The sequence below is a fragment of the Serpula lacrymans genome (assembly GCF_000218685.1).
Source record: "Serpula lacrymans var. lacrymans S7.9 unplaced genomic scaffold SERLAscaffold_4, whole genome shotgun sequence".
Lineage (NCBI taxonomy): Eukaryota > Fungi > Basidiomycota > Agaricomycetes > Boletales > Serpulaceae > Serpula > Serpula lacrymans.
The window spans coordinates 1,509,876-1,529,862 of NW_006763293.1; the positions used below are offsets into that span (position 1 = coordinate 1,509,876).

General features: G+C 46.3%; 5 protein-coding genes across 5 annotated transcripts; 3 read left to right on the plus strand and 2 right to left on the minus strand.

Annotated features, from left to right (window-relative positions):
* Positions 1–189: 189 nt before the first annotated feature.
* On the minus strand, positions 190–3,708 carry SERLADRAFT_461218 (uncharacterized protein; the record flags this gene model as incomplete). Its single annotated transcript, XM_007315580.1, has 9 exons — positions 190–987; positions 1,037–1,385; positions 1,438–1,632; positions 1,690–1,824; positions 1,876–2,126; positions 2,176–2,788; positions 2,850–3,116; positions 3,177–3,280; positions 3,334–3,708. The coding sequence occupies 5 exons, from the start codon at positions 3,634–3,636 to the stop codon at positions 2,061–2,063; spliced, it is 1,353 nt and encodes a 450-aa protein (XP_007315642.1).
* Positions 3,709–4,344: 636 nt separating this feature from the next.
* Positions 4,345–10,997, plus strand: SERLADRAFT_413913 (uncharacterized protein; the record flags this gene model as incomplete). Its single annotated transcript, XM_007315581.1, has 23 exons — positions 4,345–4,710; positions 4,764–6,057; positions 6,152–6,223; positions 6,277–6,390; positions 6,444–6,557; positions 6,653–6,733; positions 6,786–6,914; positions 6,975–7,118; positions 7,171–7,278; positions 7,333–7,440; positions 7,494–7,529; positions 7,652–7,762; positions 7,818–7,949; positions 7,997–8,131; positions 8,191–8,376; positions 8,430–8,543; positions 8,601–8,726; positions 8,778–8,906; positions 8,961–9,017; positions 9,129–9,374; positions 9,437–9,974; positions 10,028–10,761; positions 10,815–10,997. 21 exons carry the CDS (start codon positions 4,345–4,347, stop codon positions 9,592–9,594), a joined length of 3,960 nt encoding a protein of 1,319 aa, XP_007315643.1.
* Positions 10,998–11,452: 455 nt separating this feature from the next.
* Positions 11,453–15,060, minus strand: SERLADRAFT_354816 (uncharacterized protein; the record flags this gene model as incomplete). Its single annotated transcript, XM_007315582.1, has 19 exons — positions 11,453–12,362; positions 12,414–12,497; positions 12,566–12,590; positions 12,644–12,729; positions 12,785–12,855; positions 12,928–13,029; positions 13,085–13,125; positions 13,180–13,353; positions 13,476–13,573; positions 13,639–13,880; positions 13,935–14,084; positions 14,142–14,172; positions 14,226–14,238; positions 14,305–14,411; positions 14,464–14,565; positions 14,630–14,685; positions 14,743–14,830; positions 14,885–14,957; positions 15,020–15,060. The coding sequence occupies 17 exons, from the start codon at positions 14,783–14,785 to the stop codon at positions 11,565–11,567; spliced, it is 2,223 nt and encodes a 740-aa protein (XP_007315644.1).
* A 1,767-nt stretch (positions 15,061–16,827) lies between these two features.
* On the plus strand, positions 16,828–17,669 carry SERLADRAFT_382665 (uncharacterized protein; the record flags this gene model as incomplete). Its single annotated transcript, XM_007315583.1, has 6 exons — positions 16,828–17,004; positions 17,063–17,128; positions 17,186–17,259; positions 17,318–17,366; positions 17,428–17,464; positions 17,519–17,669. The coding sequence occupies 6 exons, from the start codon at positions 16,957–16,959 to the stop codon at positions 17,569–17,571; spliced, it is 327 nt and encodes a 108-aa protein (XP_007315645.1).
* Positions 17,670–18,902: 1,233 nt separating this feature from the next.
* Positions 18,903–19,696, plus strand: SERLADRAFT_382674 (uncharacterized protein; the record flags this gene model as incomplete). Its single annotated transcript, XM_007315584.1, has 7 exons — positions 18,903–18,937; positions 18,962–19,006; positions 19,066–19,131; positions 19,199–19,272; positions 19,330–19,378; positions 19,440–19,476; positions 19,538–19,696. 6 exons carry the CDS (start codon positions 18,965–18,967, stop codon positions 19,606–19,608), a joined length of 339 nt encoding a protein of 112 aa, XP_007315646.1.
* Positions 19,697–19,987: the final 291 nt, after the last annotated feature.

Consider the following 19,987-nt stretch of genomic DNA (forward strand, 5'->3'; position numbering starts at 1 on the left):
TTGCTTCACTCTCGGGATCCTGATTCGCGTCGAAATGGGAGAAATCAGACGAATGGGAAACATGTAAATGTATGTTCAAGTTCATATTTGATGCACAAAGGATCTGACTTTTATTTATTGTTATAAAGCGAAACCGTGCTGCTTCACCCCACGCCCAATGGGGTTCTGGTGTTGAAATGCCCCCCCCCTCCATAGTGCCTACGTCCGCTGTTTCCCAAGCACCACCATCTCCTTCAACGTCAATCCGCTCCGGTACATTATCTGAGCGTTCTACGGAGACCCATACTCCCAGAGCCCGTCCAGTAACTCTAGGACGAGCTGGTTTCAAACCAATCGGTCAAACTAGCTCTGCGGTTAAGAGATTTTTCCCTGGTGATGACGATGAAGAAGACGACAACCTTGCATCGCAACCATCCCCAGTGATAACTGTCCCTCGAGTGGCAAGTGGTGGCTTTGGAAAACACACTCGTGAGGACGAAAACATCGATCGACGCAGTAATACTACACGTGGACCAACTCATGAGGCCGTATCGGTGAAGACATCTCTCAGTGTACATGCTGCAGACCGTGTATATGTTCCCGATGATGCGCCTGCTGAGCCTCCGCACGATATTCCTTATAGCCCACGACGTCACACTGAACCAGAGCCCAGCTTGCCCAAGCACTCCGAGAATAACGACGTAATTATTCCTCTCCAACAGCCGCAGGTCGTTAACCGAGATGTCGACGAGCGGCCCAGACCTTCAACGCCTTCCGCAGTCGCTCACAAAGAGCTATATGCTATTGTCAGCCAAGTTGGTGAGGGAACATTCGGAAAGGTTTACAAAGCACGCAATACTGTCAGTAATTTGCATGTTGCGCTCAAGAGGATCCGCATGGAGGCCGAACGAGATGGCTTCCCCGTAACCGCTATGCGCGAAATTAAACTTCTCCAATCGCTGCGACATCAAAATATAGTGCGACTTTATGAGATGATGGTTTCCAACGGTGAGTAGCTAGGCTTCAACGGACGCAATAAATTTGAAATTTTTTCCAGGATCAGTTTTCATGGTTTTTGAATACATGGATCATGACTTGACAGGAGTCTTATCACAGACCCAGTTCTCGTTCTCTGAAGCCAATCTGAAGTCGCTGTGCAGCCAAATGCTTGGCGGCTTGGCATATCTTCATCACAAAGGAGTTGTCCATCGTGACATCAAAGGCTCGAACATCCTTATCAATAACAAGGGAGAACTGAAGCTTGCAGATTTTGGACTCGCTCGATTTTATCAAAAGCGTCGCCGCAGCGATTACACTAACAGGGTTATCACATTGTGGTATAGACCTCCGGAGCTTTTGTTTGGGGCAACTATCTATGGGCCCGAAGTAGACATGTGGAGTGCAGGGTATATACATTTTTATCCCACTGTCCTACCTGAGTCGCTGACATTATCATAGGTGTATAATGCTGGAGCTCTATACGAAGAAGCCCATTTTCCAAGGAAATGACGAGATACACCAGCTGGATGTAATTTATAAAATACTCGGCACTCCGACGCCAGAGCGATGGCCAGGCGTTACCGAGCTGCCTTGGTACGAGCTTGTTAAGCCAAAGGAGGTGATACCTGATCACTTCAGAGAGCTGTTCCAAAGGTATGTTGGAGGTTTGTATTGAGATCTAAGTGAATGCTGTTAACGTCTCGCTTTTAGGTGGATGTCACCAGCAGCTCTCGATCTCGCAGAACTTCTTCTTGCGTATGATCCTGCAAAGCGAGTCAGCGCATCTCAAGCGCTCGAGACTCCATACTTTATAACTGAAGACCCACCAGCGGCGTTACCTGTCGGGTTCGTGTAATAATATCAATCGCTAATAACTCTAGCTAATCTTCAGTATAGGCTCTCCACTCTTGAAGGAGAATGGCACGAATTAGAAACTAAGCGCGAGAGGGCGAAAAAGCGAAGAAAATTGGAGTCTGGACCACCGTAATATATATCAATCCGTGTATCAATATGGACACCAGTTGCATGCATCATATCATTTACAATTGTTACGAAGACTGTACACGGATATCATACAAATATTACGCTGCTACATCCACCATATTGACCAGGCCCTTCTCCGCTAAATGTTGAACAATCGAGTCGACCTAGAAAAGTAAATGAGACACTAGTGATTCTCTTTATTGTACTGCTTACATTAGCTGCTGTCATCCGGATCTGCATATCCCAACGTTTAGTAAACGGAGCACCAGTATCTTCGGTACTCTGCTCAACGTCTCCCAGGCCACCCGCCTTGCCTTGTGCGTCGTCTTCCTCTTTCCCATCATCAAACCAAATGAGTTTATCTACCTGGTCGATAAAGCCTTTGAGGCGGCCTTGTTCAATCATTTTCCGGGCCATGGTTTCCGCAGCACCAGGGGTCAGATCCAGGAGCCCGCCGAGCCCACGAAAAGTAATGTTATTGTATATTTTTGAGCTTGCGAGAAGATTGTGTTCCATAACGGCGCGATCCAGGACGGTAGCGGGTCCTCTCCGCGTGCTCGCATTGGGTTCGCTCAAATCGTCGTCATCAATCGTTGACGCGAGTTGGTCATTGGAAGATATGGCTATTTTGGCAAGCTGATGCGGTCTGAGTTTCTCTTCGAAAGATTTTATTTCTGCTGGGCGTAAGATATGGTCTAGGAACATTTTGGACAGGATGTTGAAAGTGGGTAGTTCAGCCGATCGTTCATCTCTGTAAAGAGAGGCTAAAACTCGAGAGCGATTGGGTCCTGCTGGAGCAAGAACAGCACATGTGACGGCGGCTGACCTGTGTGTAGAGTTGTTATCCACGTTTATCATTAGATGAGAAAAGAGGAAGAAGTGCTTACAGTATTTCTCTTCTTTCCTCTTCGTCAATTTCTGCGACCCAGCTGAGCTCGTGATACCGCATAGCGGCTTCAAGGAATTTGCGAGCATAATCACTGATCCTGGCTTGACACAACTTGAACTGGAGGAGGGTTTCCTTATCGTTCGTCGAATGAACGACTGAGGCAGCACGATTGTAGTATGTTTCCGCCTGTACAGAATCTTCCTCTTCTAGTAGTAGCCTGACAATACGAATGTAAAGTCGAAGTTTTTCTTCATCTGGAAGTGCTCTGTTTCGTATGAACTGTCAAATATATATCAGATAGCAGCAAGGAGAAATTTAGATGAACCTTTGGCCAGAGTCCACGGAAATGCCCATCAGGACACGAGCCGCTTCACTCCATTCTTCTTCAGATTCGAGGAGATCGGCTAATTGGTATCGGAGAGAGTTAACCTAATGGAAATTGTGTAAGTCAAACTTCGTATGGAGGGCGAGTAAAAGCTTACTTGCTCTTCATAGCTGACAATGTGCGGTTGGATGGTGGCAAGAGTGTCCTCGACTATGCGCTTTCGCAGTCCAGAGCTGGGGATTGCTCCTGCCTCAAGGTTTTTGACGATTTCTGACAATACCTGTCTCCCAATTACAAGACCGACGCTCTCCTGGTTGACGACGGTGTCTACAAGGGTGTGCAAATTTGCAGCGATGGCCGGCTGATCTGACTGAGAAAGTACTTCGGGGATAAGAGACAGATAAGCAGGCGCTTTGTCCTTCTGACTCAGAGAAGAAAACTGGACCAATTTGCTTTCCATGTGGATGGTAGTTCAATGGCGAGAACTGGCTGGTTAATGGGCCACGAGCGACGCTAATGAAGGATTACACTCAATAATGCTTACATCCCATGCAAGTGGCCTATACCTCCGTTCCGCTACGGCACATGGAATGCACGTGGCCTAACCAGACTTGACCAGAACTGATCTCTTTTCTCTGCAACCATGGACTATCCATATTGCTGTTATCTCGTTGTAAACATCTGGATTTTTTCATTTCAGCTATCCATATCTAACTTGGGACATAGCTAAGATATTTCTGGGAGATGCAAGGGGGATACACCTTTATCCGGCTTTAATGGCACTCGGCCCACAGGTGGGCTTTGATACCGATGCGAATGCTTAGCTATTGGGTTTCCTCTAGCGGGACAGTTCGGGAAGATATGTCCAACCAAGACATGCACCGTACCTCACAATTCCCCAATCAGTTCGTTGCTTTCCCAAAGATGCTGTTTTTTACACGCCCCGTCGGTCGTCGTGGTGACTCGGACTTGCACTGTTTTCGTGATCCAATCATTCGCTGTGAAACCTCTTCACCTTCACATAACTCTATAGTGCTGGCCATTACTAACCTTTCGTTTTCACTCCACTCACGGTTTTTTCACAGACCATTAATAGGCTGATATTGGCATATCCTCAAATTACAAGAGCCAGAGGATGTCTCGTTTCACGGCCCCTCCATTTCACAAAATGCCTGTCTACGATTATATCAAGCATATTACGCCGCTAACTCCACCTGAGACTGAGCTTGATTCGCAGCTGACGACTACACCACTGGCAGGTCCCGTAGGAACGGGAGGAGAATACGACTCGGGGATTTCTCATTCATTGATATCACCGCCCGAGCGACCAGGATCCCAATTGCGAAGAACCTCGACGTTGGCTTATCATAATACCGGTTTACGCGACACTCGCGATCGTTCTCTTCACCGAGTGTCGAGGCATTTGGTTGTCGTTGTTCCTCCCCCAGACTTTCCTCCAGATCATAGGCATGTTTCATCTCTGGGACCACGAGAGCGCTTGTCCCAGGGAATTCTGATGCCCCTCTTTCCCACTGTGCGTGTGTTGGTCGTGAATTCGTCTAAAGCTTTTCTAACCCATACCATCAGATGTATGGACAGCTTACTGCCATTGCTCGCGAGTTTAGTTTCCCTAGCACTGCTGGCCTGTGTCTCTATCTTCACATTAGTGAAAACGGGATCACCATGACACCTCGTATCTCTGATGACTCGTGGCAGTATCTATGGGGTCACCTTTTCGAAGCACGTTCCCCATCAACTATTAACCACCAGTTGCCTATCAGTGGCCGAATAGAATTCGACATCGATGCAGCAAAAGCCCGATGGTATGATGCTTGGATCTCTGCGTCTTTACGGGACGCCGCAGATGTTATGGAGCATTCTCAGATTCATCCTTCTCACTGGCGAGGTGATAGCCGGACTACCTTTGCCGAAGGGCACGGCAGTGACGAACGATCGGAAAACAACTCCGTAGTGCAGCATTCGGTTGCTAAATCCAATGCCACTCGCCATGTTCCCAGAAAACTCTCACTTGTCGATCGTCTGGACACACTTTCCCTCCTTTCTGGTCCCAAACCATCGCAACATGTTGATATTTCACCGCCCGCTGTTCAACTTACGCATGCGCTGTCACCGATCCCTCAGTCCGCTGCACCGCAATCGAGTCATGTAGATCTAGAAAGACGTGTAAATACATGGAGAGCGAGTGCTAGGCTGGCACCAACACCACTCATATCCGCTTATCAGCTTAGCATGGGAGCAGAAGATGTACCGGCCTCAGAGGTTTTGAATGACTCGCCGCAGGAGGGTGAAGGTGTTGTATCTATCCCTGAACTCAACTTAGATGATTTTAGTTGGTCTATCTCTTCAATGGGACCTCCCAGCGACCTACCTGAGTCGCCATTGTCTCCATTTCGTGTCCCATCGGTACACCTCGATCGCAGGTTAGAAGGATCTATGGTCTTAACTCCGACGACGGCTACAAGCTGGGGTCCTCCCGACGACGATTGGATGTCGGTTATCTCGAACATCATTCGACTCCCTTCTCCTGATCTTGGCCAACGTATGGTCGACGACTATCCTCCTACGCCTTCCACTGCAACCAGCTGGGGACCTCCTGACAATGACTGGTATTCTGTAGCGTCAGATTGCAGTCGCTTACCTTCTCCTGATCTGGGGCAGCGTATGCTCGATGATACTGATGCCCCAACCGAGTTGCGAGCTGTGGCGGCAGCATCTGCTACCCATCTCACTGACCCCTGGAAAGGTACCCCCTGGCCCCATGTTTGGCCTTATATTGAACGCAGCAAGAGTGTTACAGTTAAGCCTACAACAACGGACGCTTCGGGAGATGTTTTCGGTAGATATCCAAATCTCAAAATATGTGAGATAGTTGCATTACTTTTTTCTCGAGTGGTTCCACTGACATAACAAAGATCCTTATGTATATCCATATTTTGACCTCTATCCCGCTCCAGCTGGAGGAGTCGCGTCTGAGAATTTTCAGCCTATTGTGGAAAGTCGCAGCACATATCCAAACTTCAAAATATGTGAGATATTCACTCTGTATCGGCGAAAAGCTTTACCTGACTTGTGACGACAGATCCTGACGTATATCCACATTTTGACCTCTATCCTGCTCCAGCTGGAGGAGTCGCGTCTGAACATTCTCAGCCTATTGTGGAATATCGCAGCATATATCCAAACTTCAAAATATGTGAGATATTCACTCTGCATCAGCGGAAAGTTTTACCTGACTTGTGACGACAGATCCTGACGTATATCCATATTTTGACCTCTACCCCGCTCCAGCTGGAGGAGTCGCGTCTGAAAATTCTCAGCCTATTGTGGAATATCGCAGCATATATCCAAACTTCAAAATATGTGAGATATTCACTCCGTATCAGCGGAAAGTCTTACCTGACTTATGACGACAGATCCTGACGTATATCCACATTTTGACCTCTATCCTGCTTCAGCTGGGGATGTTTCTATGAAAAAAGCACAACCTGTTGCCTTAGTGGAAGGGAGTTACAGTAAATATCAAAACCTCAAAAATTGTAAGATATTCACCCTGTACCGATGGTAACTTCACCTGACTTACGACCGCAGGTCCTGATGCGTATCCTAATTTTGATCTCTATCCCGCCATTGTTGGAGCAGGCCCGTCTGCCACAAAGTTACAGCCTGCTGGTTCTCAGCTCGTTGACTCTCATATGCATTACCCTTCATTGAATATTTGTAAGTCGCTGTTTCCTGACTTATGATTCTATCAATGATATCAAACTTTCGATTGACCAGATCCTGCGGTCTATCCTCACTTCGACTTGTATCCACCAGTATTCCGAGCAGGAGAGAAAAAATCGCAGCAAAGTTTATCCGAATTGAAACCGAAGGAACACATTGACATATCCCTAAGACCAGGGTATCCCGTGTTCGATATTTGTAAGTATAGAATTTGCTCATATTTAATTAGTTGATACGATGATGAATCCAGATCCTGCCCAATATCCTTTCAACTTGGACGTGATTTATCCTGCTACTCATTCAGAGGAGCGCCACAGCTCCGTGCGACTACCTGCACATTACCCGTGGTTTGATTTGTGTATGCTATCTTTAACTTCGTCTCAAACCCTGACTTACTAAAAATGCCTATTAGACCCCTCCGTTTACCCATTTGTCTCGCCATATCATGTTCTCTGTCCTGAAACATTGCAGCCACAGCGGGACAAGGTCCGAACATCACAATATCCGGACTTTGACATCTGTCAGTGTGTTCACGTCGTTAGAGTTCAGTCTCTATCTAACCTTTCTCCACAGATCCTGCATTCAAGCACAGCTTCATCGATGTTAAACGTAAATTGATATTTTCATTCTTCCCCCATGATTTTGTGACCGGAGTAGAACACCACTTCCATTATCACTCCCCAATTTTCGTCTGTCGAGTGCATTTAAAGCTTATCTTGATGCCTCTCTAGATTATGGCCAGAAGATAGAGCACCCAAGTGGCATCGCTTCCTCTCCTACAGCAAGTAACGTCCAAGCCGTCACAGTCAAGCTAGCTGTTCATTACCCGTTGTTTGATCTATGTGTGTCAACTTTTTACTTCTTTTTATTCAGGAATTGCAATTCACCTTGTGTCAGACCCTTCGGTATATCCCTTCGTAGAACCGTATCCCAAGCTTGGCCAGTCTACTTCTTCCACTGTCGACAAGGAAATGGATGATGGATCGTTAAATGTGAAAATTCACACCGCTTATCCTGTTTTTGATATCTGTGGGTACCTAACATCAAGTGTACATCATATTCTGACATCATGCCAGACCCTTCTGTCTATCCAAACTTTGACATCTATCCAAGGGTTATCGAAGTTGCATCTCCCCCTATGAATACCGACTATCGCAAGTCGGATCTGCTCAGCGTTCGTTTAGATATGACTTATCCTAATTTTAATCTTTGTATGGGTTTTGATCCCTGTCTATCATCTTGTCAGAATATCTGATTCATTGAGAAACAGATCCCGCTATCTATCCAGCCTTTGAGCTGTATCCCTCTGTACTGGCTGCAGATGTCTCACTCTTCTTGCCTCAACCAAAATCGAGTCTTCCCGTTGAAGGAACGAAACTTACCTATCATTACAACCAGTTCAATGCCCGAGAGCTGCCTACCAAACTTCCATCTTACTATCCAAATGTTAATCCTTGTAAGCAGTCAATATGATAGCTTTCATTTCATACTGAAAGTTTTTTTCTCCAGATCCCACTGTCTATCCCAACATTGAGCTCTACCCTCCTGTCTCTCCTCAGCCCAACAAGCGCCGACCTGAAATACGTGTAGGAGTGAAAACACTGTACCCGACACTTGTCATCTGTAAGCTCTATGTTCTGTAATTGGTTACGGGGTCACTTTGGTCCTAATAGTTTCTAGACCCTGCGGTCTATCCGTATTTTGACTTATATCCAGGTCCCCGGAAACAAGAAGTTCCGAACAGTAGTTCAATACTCGACCGACCTTCGATTTCACTGGAATTAAAATACCCTACTTTTAATATCTGTAAGTAAAAACACTAAATACATCACTCATAACTAAATCTATTTGATGTAGATCCAGCCGTTTATCCTCACTTCGACATATATCCCAGTTTATCAGCGGGAATAGACACAACGGTCACAACCAGGGAGATAGAGCCAATTTCAACGAGATTACCCGCGTGTTACCCCATCATCGAACTCTGTACGTGTTCTCTTTATCCATCATTGGTGCCTTATTGATCAATGTGGTATCCAGATCCCCCGGTCTATCCTCATTTTGAAATTTACCGTTCAATACCTGTGGAAGGCGATGGTGTGGTATCAGCCTCTATTACTACTCGGCTTCCAGCGCGCTATCCAGCTTTTGAGCTATGTTGGTGTCGTCAATAGCTTTTGATATTTCTAACGTCTTTTTGACGAACAGCTTGTTCAGATCCTGCCGTGTATCCCTTCATTGAGATATATCCTTCGGCCCCTGTCTTAGATACGAGTGCCCCAGTATTTGATTCCAAAAATATCAGAAATGGCACCTCCAGAAGATCTAGAAAGACTCATTCCGACCTCCATACAGCTGTCATGAAAGAGGAACGTCCACTGGCAAAGAGGCAAATTAAAACGCACCATCATTTACATTTCGAGGTTTTCCGAGATGATGTCGTCTGGACCCCTAGTGGGTATACTCAAGACCTGAATTTGTTTACCCAAATGAGTATTGACAAACCGTTACCCGAGACTACTCGCCTTCGCCCATCACATTCGACGGAAGGCTTGCTATCCAGGACAATTCGTGGCCGTTCTGGTACTGTCAGCCACCGACCAACCCTTGTTTCGAATTTGCCGACATTCCCGCGACCAGACTCGGAAGCTGTGTCATCGAGCTCAACTACTGAACCTCCTACGTCGCCTTCACGAAGTACTGGGCAGCGTCCATTGCCGCTCACCAGGTCGTATGGAGCGCTGTTGGGGCCTTCAGCGATTATAGAATCGCACAGAAATGCTTCAGCTACAAAGGCTGCCAATGGTCCCACTTTTCTGAAATCAGATCTTCGAAGAAACGTGACGCTTACTCTCCCTCAGCAGCCAGCTAGAAGCCCCACATCGCCAACATCGCCACCAGGCCGTCCTAGATCAACCATTCTGCCAACAAGGTTGCCTATCCGCCCTGTTACTAATAGTAATCGTGATCAGCCAACGCCGAAGCCTATTACTTCGCACAACCGAAGGGAAAGCCTGGTGCTGCAACGAGCCAGGGCGTATGATCAAGGTACAGGTTGGTCTATATAATTACTGGAAATTTTTTATTCAAAACCTAATGAGTAGCAGTTTCAACGACCCCTAGGGAACCTGAAACATCCGTTAGTAGTTCGCTTCGAACGTTGTCACAGTTTCCTACACTATCTCGCCCTCACTTGCCTTCTACTTCTCCTGCAGCCAAGTTGGACCGCTCCAAGTTCCCTTTCTCGTAGATGAGGGACAAACAACTTCCTCAGATCTCTCATGAAGCTTAATTTTGTTATCAATAGTATAGGTCAAAGCTACATAGATCCAAGCATTCATTTACACATTTGCAGTGACATTATGTAAATCCCATGAGTTGAGATATCAATCATTGTAAGGAGGTGGGCTATCTACGTTTCTATCAGAAGAAGTCAGTGTTTGGCCCACTCCCGGCATTTCAGTTTGCAAGTCAACACTGGGAGATGGCGAAGATGCTTGAATTGGCGTCAACGGTGACATGGGACCGTCATCTTTTCGAGATTCTCTGTGTTGTCGTTCTCTTTGATCGCGCATCTTTTTTGTCATGCGGTCATCCAGGAAAGCAAGTTTCACCTATATACTAGTTTTAGCAATGATATTGGTCTTCATGACGGAATACTTTGCATTTTGTGCGGCTGCCTCAATTGCAGCTTTTTCCTCCTTTTTAGATCGTTGGGCGCGCTCTTGCTTTTGAGACTCGAGGTCGACGGCTTCCCTCAGTATGGCAGCACCCATCCTTAGCTCTGCCATCTTCCGTGGGTTGAATACATATATTGGCTGAAACTCCTTGACCTGTCAGGGTACGTTGATGAGCTACATATCATCATCTGTATCATATTCTCACATACATCAGGGCGAAATCCAAGCTAGGTAACATTGGGATGCAAAAGAGATTTTGAGTCAGCTGCATTAAAAGTTATACTAGTAGTGATTTACGGACTGCGATGGCATATTCGAGAGTCCCTTTCGGTTCTATCAAACGTCGTCTGATTGTATCGTTTGTAGCCTTGAACTGCTGAAATTTGAGATTATCTGGTTCACGAAGCAGATTCTCCGCCAATGTCAAGAGTGTCTAGAGAAGTAGGTATGAACGGCTTTTCCAGCGTCACACGAAAACAGTGCACTAGTACTTTTAATGATACAAAAGCAACCTCTTTTGAATTGGGGCGAAATATGCCGGGATCAATCAGACGTCGGAACATTTGCCTCTGATCATGTTCTTGGAGAAGCTGAGCGCCAGAAAGGTGAGTATCTTGCTGAGTCCGACGTTCAGCAGCAGCAGCGATCACGTCTAGTGGAGGGCGGGTTGCATCCAGAATATGGTCTGAATCAGACATGGTTGCTTTGCAGTTGATCTGAGACAGGGTATCAGGATGTTCTATGGTGTATGTGCTTGAGAATGAGGCAGACAGCAGTAAACGTGAGATGACTTCAAGTTGAAACCCCTATTTACGCGGCGGTAGTCCGAGTCACGTTCTAGTTACCACGCATGAACAGGACAGCATTACATTAATACTACAGTAATACATTCAGGTAATATTCAATCCTCCCAAGCTAGAGATACAATATGATACTCGATCAGCTACAAATTATTATCATGGCATTACTCCGAATCTATACTGTTCACTTGCTGTATATCAACTTCCGCAGAATCTGAGTCCGTATCTGCTCGAGGAGACAGCTGGAGGGTGGATGGATGATGCAAATGCCTTCTCTCGTCCAGTGATAAGTCTTCTTCTGAAGACGTGTCACTGCTCCAAGTTGGGTCCATGTCTAGACTGGGTTCCTTTACCGGAGCCTTGCCAGTTCTGTGCCTCGTAGAGAATGCTGAAGATAAGGTAGGGAAGGATTTAGGGCGAAGCTTCAAGTTGCTAAGGAAATTCGAGGGAGATGATAAGTGCAATCTTCTTGGTACTGTAATCGGCGATTGTGGTGGCGGCGGATCGGGAGTAGCGGGTCGTGCAGTTTTCGAAGAAGAACTTTCACCACTCATCGGTTCTTGATCAAGCAGCTCTGATGCCCATTTCCGGCGCAACATTGGGGATCGAAGAGGGTCGGTGGCATTAGTATAGCCACTTTCGTAAGGCGAAGACACTCCAGACTCTGGAGTGGCTATAGCAGTAGGTCGACCGCGTCTGAAATACCAGGCCGTCCCGCTGCTAGTGAACGCCGTCTCTGCATCGGTGTCCATAGATATAGGAGGCTCAGCATTCATCGTAGCTGAGGCCGAAACCTGGGGTAACCTTGTACCCGTTATCGGCTCGGGCATATCGTCCGCTACATTAAGGTCCTGAGAGTCTACAGGCGTGGGTCTAATCTTAGTTTGCATTGCCTTGCGGACCGCTTTACGGCCTAGCAGTATCTGCTTTTCTATTCGATAGCGATTTTCGATCATATGCAGCTTGACAAGAAGTGTAAGCATGAATATCAAAGACGTCTGTCGGTCGTTTACCTTTGGCCATGTGACGAATTGACCAACTCGCATTAGCCTAGCGAGTTCGGTTGGATCAGGATCGCTCAGAATATGGATCCAATCCTAGATGAGATTCATGATAATGAAGGTTGTGAGCGACATTTCGACACAATACACAGAGTGGTACAAACCAGAATTCGTGTCCGAGGCCATATTCTAGTTGTCCAGCATGTAAGTCGTATGAAAAACAGAACGAGTACGATACATACGTGACAGCTCCATCAAAGCGCTGCAAAAATACACTAGACCAATCTTGGCCCAAAAGTTGTGGAAGAAGCTCTAGGTCACGGATAACCTTTGAAGCAAAGTATATCTAGCTGTCCCAGTATACGCGGGGAGATCCGTCGCACCTTAAAGTTTTTTGTTAACTCTAGTTTCAGCCACTGTTCGGCAGCCGACAATAAAAAGTTTCCTCTCCAACCTAACAGGAAAAGAAAAGAAGAATAAGAAGGAAATTAAAAGCGTGAGGCCGCGACTGATGGAACTCGCCCACCTTTGCCTTTTCTGTGCGCTACAGGCTTTCCAGCTGAGCCTCGGGGGGCAAAGAAGAATAAATGAACGTGTGGGTTAACCTGCGACACAACAGGATGGGTTACTGCTCAGATCCGGTCAGCTGAAAGAGTCTAAACCTAAAGGACAATAAGACTCACCATTGAAGTAAAGGTTCAGAGCCTGTACTGGAATGTCAACCCTTCACGAACTGCATTCAGTAAATGTGCATAAAGTTGATTTCGGGATTTATCACCTAAGCGATCCATCTTTGAATTTGCTACCCCAATTCCAAGGGACAATCCGACCATCTTTCAATTTCTGCATAAGTACCACTGGATTGAGGATACCAGGGACAGCAGCGGAAGCAAGCAAGGCAGTCCAGATGATAGTATCTGGTGCCGTCACATAATTAAGGAGCTTCGTCGGGCTGTTTTAGATAATAATTAGTCTTCAAGGTCTTGTCGAAAGAATGTTAGCAGCATGACGAGAAGGCAGCCATAGCGTGCTGTGTAATATGCCATAATGTGTCACGGATCCAAGTAGACTTACGAATGCCGGTCCGCAGGTATAACGGAGATATTTAGGATGCGTCCAGTCCTCATGTAGGCCTCCCGAAATGTCATCGAGCCCCGTGTAAAAAATGTGCACTATTGACAACAGTAATTCCGTCAATTCGGTACATCAACGCCACCTGACAGCAAACACGACAGACCTTGCGTGCCCATGATATGCTGTCAAACCTGGCCCCTGTCGTCCAGAAACGTTTGAACCATACGCTAAATGGCTCTTCACAAGCTGTTATTTTGTTGGCTAGTTCAGGGACCAACAGTGTTCTCAACTCCTGGTCTGTGCGAGTGCATACTAAAGCCGCGATGAGGCCACCTGCCGAAGTGCCAGTGATTACACGAGGCAAAAGATTCGCATCGAGGAAGGCTTTTGCGACGCCAAAATGATCTATTGGCAGGTATTCAGCAGGGAATTATAGAACATATATGTAGAAGCCCTCACAATAACCAAAGGAGGCACCACCAGAAAGGCAAAGTGCAGTAGTTCCAAGATTGGTGTTTGCAGTCTTAAAAAATCGCTTCTTTTCCTCGTTGGATAATTCCTGGGAATTCCGAACGTATTCTAACGCCTTTTCTTGTTCATCGTAGTAAGCTATTGACATATCAATCAGCTAAGGCGATTATAGTAGTTGACCCATGGAACACTCACCCTCAATCAGGTCTTTCGTTCCTAGGAATGTCTAGAAGAGCTTTAGATACATTCTAGCAGATAAATGTCTTTCCCTGAACTTACCTCGCTGTATAGCCTGCGAAATTGGAAAGTTTAGCTTCGACGTGAAATTTAAACTATGTATAAAATGCGATGACAATACCTTGACGATTCGACTGCGGCGAAATTAGTGCGGATACATGTTTCAAGCACACCAAGCACACCACGGGCATCGTCCTTTTGGCGAAGGATCTTGAGGGATTGGCTGACCTGTGTCATCCGATTAAGGAACGCGAATGAAGAAATGGCAAGTCACTATTACCTTCCTGACCAATTTCCAGTCGTAGTATGGGTCATCGTCTACATTTTTCCATTCGTTAAAAGATAGATATTCATCCAATGTAAGTGCAGCCTCCTTCCACTCCTGTTACATGATCAGTTACTCTAACGCACTCCGCGAGGACATTGTTGAACAAGAAATCACCCACCTCATATGTATGCGCGGCCCTCAATCGTTTACGAAGCAAACCTTTACGCCCGCGCCCTATTGGGAGGAGGGGGATTTTAGCCAACACAAAATTGCCCAGGGGCCTTTACTTACAAGCTGATAGCCACTCTTTGGTATTGACCATCTGCCGAATCATAACGTACAAACCAAATTCACCAGCGATAATAATAAATATGAAGCACTCGTGTGGGTTTCAGCAGACTGACGGGTATAACTTGTAGCAAAGGACGCTTACCAGGATGGGCCAGCGAAGCAATAGGAAAAGCCAATCTTGCCTTCGGTCGTGTAGTTTATCCTTTTTCCGCCTCCTTAAGCACATCCGTCGATTAATAGACACGAATAGAAAAAGTCAACGAGCATTGCTACACACCTCTTAACTCTCAAGTTTACGGGCGCAAAATCTGACAATGCGGACACCTTCCTCACTCGAGGACTCGGAGGTACCGGCGTGCTTGCTCGCGAAGTTGCTCGCGAGCTGGGCGATGCAGCCCCAAAATGATCTTGTCCGCTCAGATCATCCGCCTGTAGCGCACTGGCAAAAGCCTCTATGTGTCTATCGTAGCTCTCGTTAGTCTGCCGGTACTACTACTACAGCTGACATAGCGGCGATACTGACGACTCATCAACAAAATTCGTGGCAAACTCTTCTATAGTGCGTTTTTCGCCCTGGTTGCGATGGCCAGAGCCTGCACCAGACATGTTACACTGTAGAGAATATGATGGCTGCCCGTTGTAAGATAAAATATAATGGAGGATTTACTCCAACCTTGGAACCGAAGACGTGTGCAAGTGATGGTATTGGTCACGTGGAACTGCCGGCAATTCTGCTCATCGGCAACTTGCCGTTCAACCGTCATCTGAACATACGCTTGAACTGCTACCGTCACCATCTAACATCTTCACCACCACGTTCGTGGCTTATAGGATGCTCTTTTCTATAGGATCACTGCTACGCTAGTCTCTAGACATATAGATATTCAGAACTGCTACGAATAACGAGAAGACCGCCGGTGGCTTACTAGAACTCTGTTTCTATTTGCTTTCTTTGGAAACACGTATTAGCAATCGTGTATCAGGGTCTTTGCTAGTTTTCAGTACTCAGTACTGACGAGTCTGCATTTACTGCAATTTCTTCACTATCTGCTGCACGATATCGCTATCAAACGTTCATTGCTTGTTGTCGAGACTTGTCGTACATCTATCTCTGTCCATCTTGAGGCACGGTCCACTCGCTACAGCGGCCACTTCAGATCTAGTTTTGATTTCAAACTACTCTTGAAACGTCCAATCTCTACCGATTTCCCCGTGCTTCTCTTTCCATATCTCTGAGATAGGTACCATCCATTCGCACACTGGCAGTGAGCGGTCGTCGGTGGGATGATATACCCGTTCTTTCACTTCGAAATTCGATCTTCGGTGTATGCAGGGTGGCGAACTTACAATCAATGATGCCATGCCCGGACGACATGTAAATATACTTTGCTCCCATGCCATCAAAGATTTTGAGATATACTTATCTGCCGATGAATGGTGTACATACATGGATCCAATTGTCACCGCGCTGGAAAAGCTACTATCTAATTTCAAAGCTAAGTCCAAGCTCCAGCCGTGTTCGGGTTGCTATTGACAATATTGACGTCGTGGTTGCTACCTCTGACTCCAACTCCAAAATAAAACGCAGGTGTTGTTCCCCATCCCAACCCTGTTTTCCCAACCACATGAGAAGTTTCCATGCTGTGAAAAGACGCAGTCACTACTCTTTGTGGTACGTTGTAAAGGACTCCGACTGCGGAATCATATAGTCATATACGTCACTGCATAGCGATATATCGATATCTTGCGAACTGACGAAGCGGGTAAGTCTCATCACTGTCTCATCAGATATCTATGGAAAGAAGACTGAAGAACCTGGACTCAAGTATGGTATATCGGTTCCATCAGGTCGTATCGATCCTTTTCCGGGTGGAATAACACAGCATCATCTGCTAGGGGGAAGTCCGGACGGTACTCTCCGCCATAGCATGCCACAGCGCCCCATAGCCTTACAGCAATGCTTCGTAGATTGCGCTATGATAACGCTTCGGGTAGCTGTCACGGTACAGAGACTTTGAGTCCGACATCATATTCTTGCGGTTCGCCCTTTCATGTGATCACCCTCTTTTGGAGGTGTGATACCTTAGCAAAATCCATCATCTTCTATTTTGGGATAGCCAGGGCGGAAAGGTATATAAACCTCCCCGCAGCTCACCTTACTTTCCGCACCATCTACTTATCTAACCACTTATCTATCTCTATCTATCACATACAATGGGTTGGTTCAGCGACGACTCTGACCAGGCTACTTCTTACGACACTGTTTGTATCGTCGTCGTTGCTGCTTCACCCAAGTACTGACATATGTCTTTCTCGTCAGGTCGTGAACGCCCCCCACAAGGCTGAGCTGTCTCACGAGCTCCTTGCTGCTGCTGCATCTTACGAGGTAAGAACATTGTACGTTGTTTTATACGAGTACATGCTAATATAGACACTTCTTCAGGCTGCAAAAGCCTACGAGAACCACGTCGCCGCAAATGGCCAGCCTGACTCCCATGCCAAGGCTAAGGAGCTCCTGTATGCTGCTTCCTTCAAATTGCTGTAGTGCTTGCTCATCTCAGGCTTTTCAATCTAGTGCTGCCTTCTCTGGTGCCTTCGTTGACCGCATGGTCGAGACCAAGGGGGTAAGAAGATACTGCTAATAATCAATAATCTAGTTGACTTAATGCATGGATGTTTGTATAGCTCGACTTCGTTGACCAACAACGGGCAAAGCACCAAGGTATGTATTCATATTATCGTAAAACGATCATGGTTTTGACAAAATTTTCAACAGCTAAGGAGCAGGCTGAACAAGCTTTGGCTGACTCTCCCGACTTTGCCTACTGAGCGCTGAGCGTTACTTGACGTTGTAGGCTAGATGTATAAGTTTGGAAGTACTGTATACCGAAGAAAAATGAATTGTAAATGATATAGCAACCTTTCAAGTTCTTGTTCGACTGAGGAGAAACGATAACTCAATTAAGCGAGCATGATCGTAAAGGATCGGAAGCAGGTGGCAGCCTGGAAAAATCTCGACAGATAGACAAGGGTCGCCATGATACAACAAGTTCATATGCGCATCTTATCTAAATTTTGCATTGGAGGTATAGGTATCATGGCAACTATTTCCAGGTTTTAACAATTGGACTTGTCTAAAGACATCCGCCAGAAGAGTTTACGTGATTCCATATGAAGGAAGTAGTATTCACTGCTAAAAATAGCCTTAACCATATAGATAGTAGTGTGTTTTGATTTCTTTCAAGAGGACAGGGTCAAGAGTTACAAGACTCAGTAAAGATTCAGCTAAGCATAAATCCTGAGGTGAGCTGTACCTAGATACCCCCAGATTCTTACGATGTTCTGTAAGAAGGACTGGTGAACCTAGAACTGGAGCAATATTAATGGCTATACTGTTCGGAGTGAATGGTGTCCTTGATCTTGATATGAAGTTCCTTGATTACTACTGTATTTACTGTGACTGGCTGCACATGTAGACAATTTTTCGCAATGCCGAATGAGGCACGAGGAGTATTCTCAGACCCCCGTTGCAATCAATAACTCGTGATAATGCAGGTATGCAACGTCAGGTGTCTAGACTAACAAGTGTAGGGTGTTGAGTTTATGGGGGCTCCACAGCCCTACTTTAGCGATGACAGTGAGCAATAGCAGTGACAAGTTGCAATTGGAACGAACGTGTGTTTCTGAACCGCCATCCAACAACATGTGAATATTTGCGTCAGCAATACAGACTTCGAATGCGCCGCTAAATAGAATGCAGTACATGACACGAGATAAGATATATGAGAAGAAGAACTAAAAGATGGGAGAACGATGAGCGGTGAGCGCGCATAGGCTTAGGCTATGCTGGGATTCTGCAGTGCAGTCACGGCCACTGCCGTTTTGTGTGGGGTATTACCTGAAATAAATGAAATTCCCACGATAGCCAGTGCGATCGGAGGTGAATAACGTACGCGAGTCGTACGCGAGCTGATTCAGGGTCCCGTAGTCCCGTAAGCCCGAAAAGCCTTGAAACCCGTTCAGCTGTCCTTGTAGGTAGAGCCTTGTTCAATCCAATCTTAGTAAGTGCCCAATGCGATGCCTCTCGTCGCAATAACCCGTTCTGGTCGCTCACGAGGATGGGCCTATATAAGCTACCTTAAAATGGCTGCTACCCATTCATTCCACGCTTTCATACCATCCATCCATCCACCATCTCTTTTATTCTTATTTCACTATCATCATGCACCACCACAACTCCGAGGCTGCTCAGGCTCACGACCAGGTTATTACTCTCATTATTCACCGTCTGATATGATGTTAATCTTGTCTGACTTCTCCCAGGTCGTCAACGCCCCCCACAAGTCTCACCTCTCTCATGAACTGATCGCCGCTGCTGCTTCGTACGAGGTAACGCCTACCTCCTTCTGCTTCTGTCTACCGCCAGTGCTGATTTTGTTATCGCCTCTCATCTAAGGCCGCAAAGGCTTACCAGAACCACGTAGCTAAGAACGGTCAGCCCCCTTCTCACGAGAAAGCCAAGGAGCTGCTGTACGTTGGCTTCGATCCTTCTCCACTGGTTTCACACTAACTCGTCTTCTTACGCAGCGCTGCTTTCGGTGGCGCCTTCATTGACCACATGGTTGAGACCAAGGGAGTAAGTACAAGTAACCCATGTCATTTAACCGCCGTCACTTACATATCGTTTCCCGCATTAGCTTGACTTCATTGACAAGCAGAAAGCTAAGAGCGAAGGTAAGAGCTGACCAAGTTACACTCCATCAGACATGTTCTAACGCGTCAATCTATCACATAGCCAAGAAACACGCCGAACATGCATACGAGAACGCACCTACCGAATTCAGGGAGCAGTACTACGCTAACTAAATTATACCATAGCCAGACCGTACGATGATGGTTTACTGTATACTGTAACTTCGAGAGACGAAAGAAATTTACTGTATCATACATCCACCAGGAATGATTGCTCTGAGACATCCATATCTAAGATTATCCCAGATCGCGATTATCTATTTCCTATCGCGGACGACATCATTTGCCTGGATGACGCCGATAGCATCTTAGATAACACAATCAAAATGATTGCCGGCGTCCGTAGTGGAACTAGTACTGCAACTAACTAACTTGTTGGCCCCAGCGGTTTGTAACTGATACGGTCCTCTTCCTTCTAAACAATCACTACATAAGAGGATATTGATATTCAGCTATTGACGAGGAGTAAACCTTGGATGAAAATGTGTAAAAC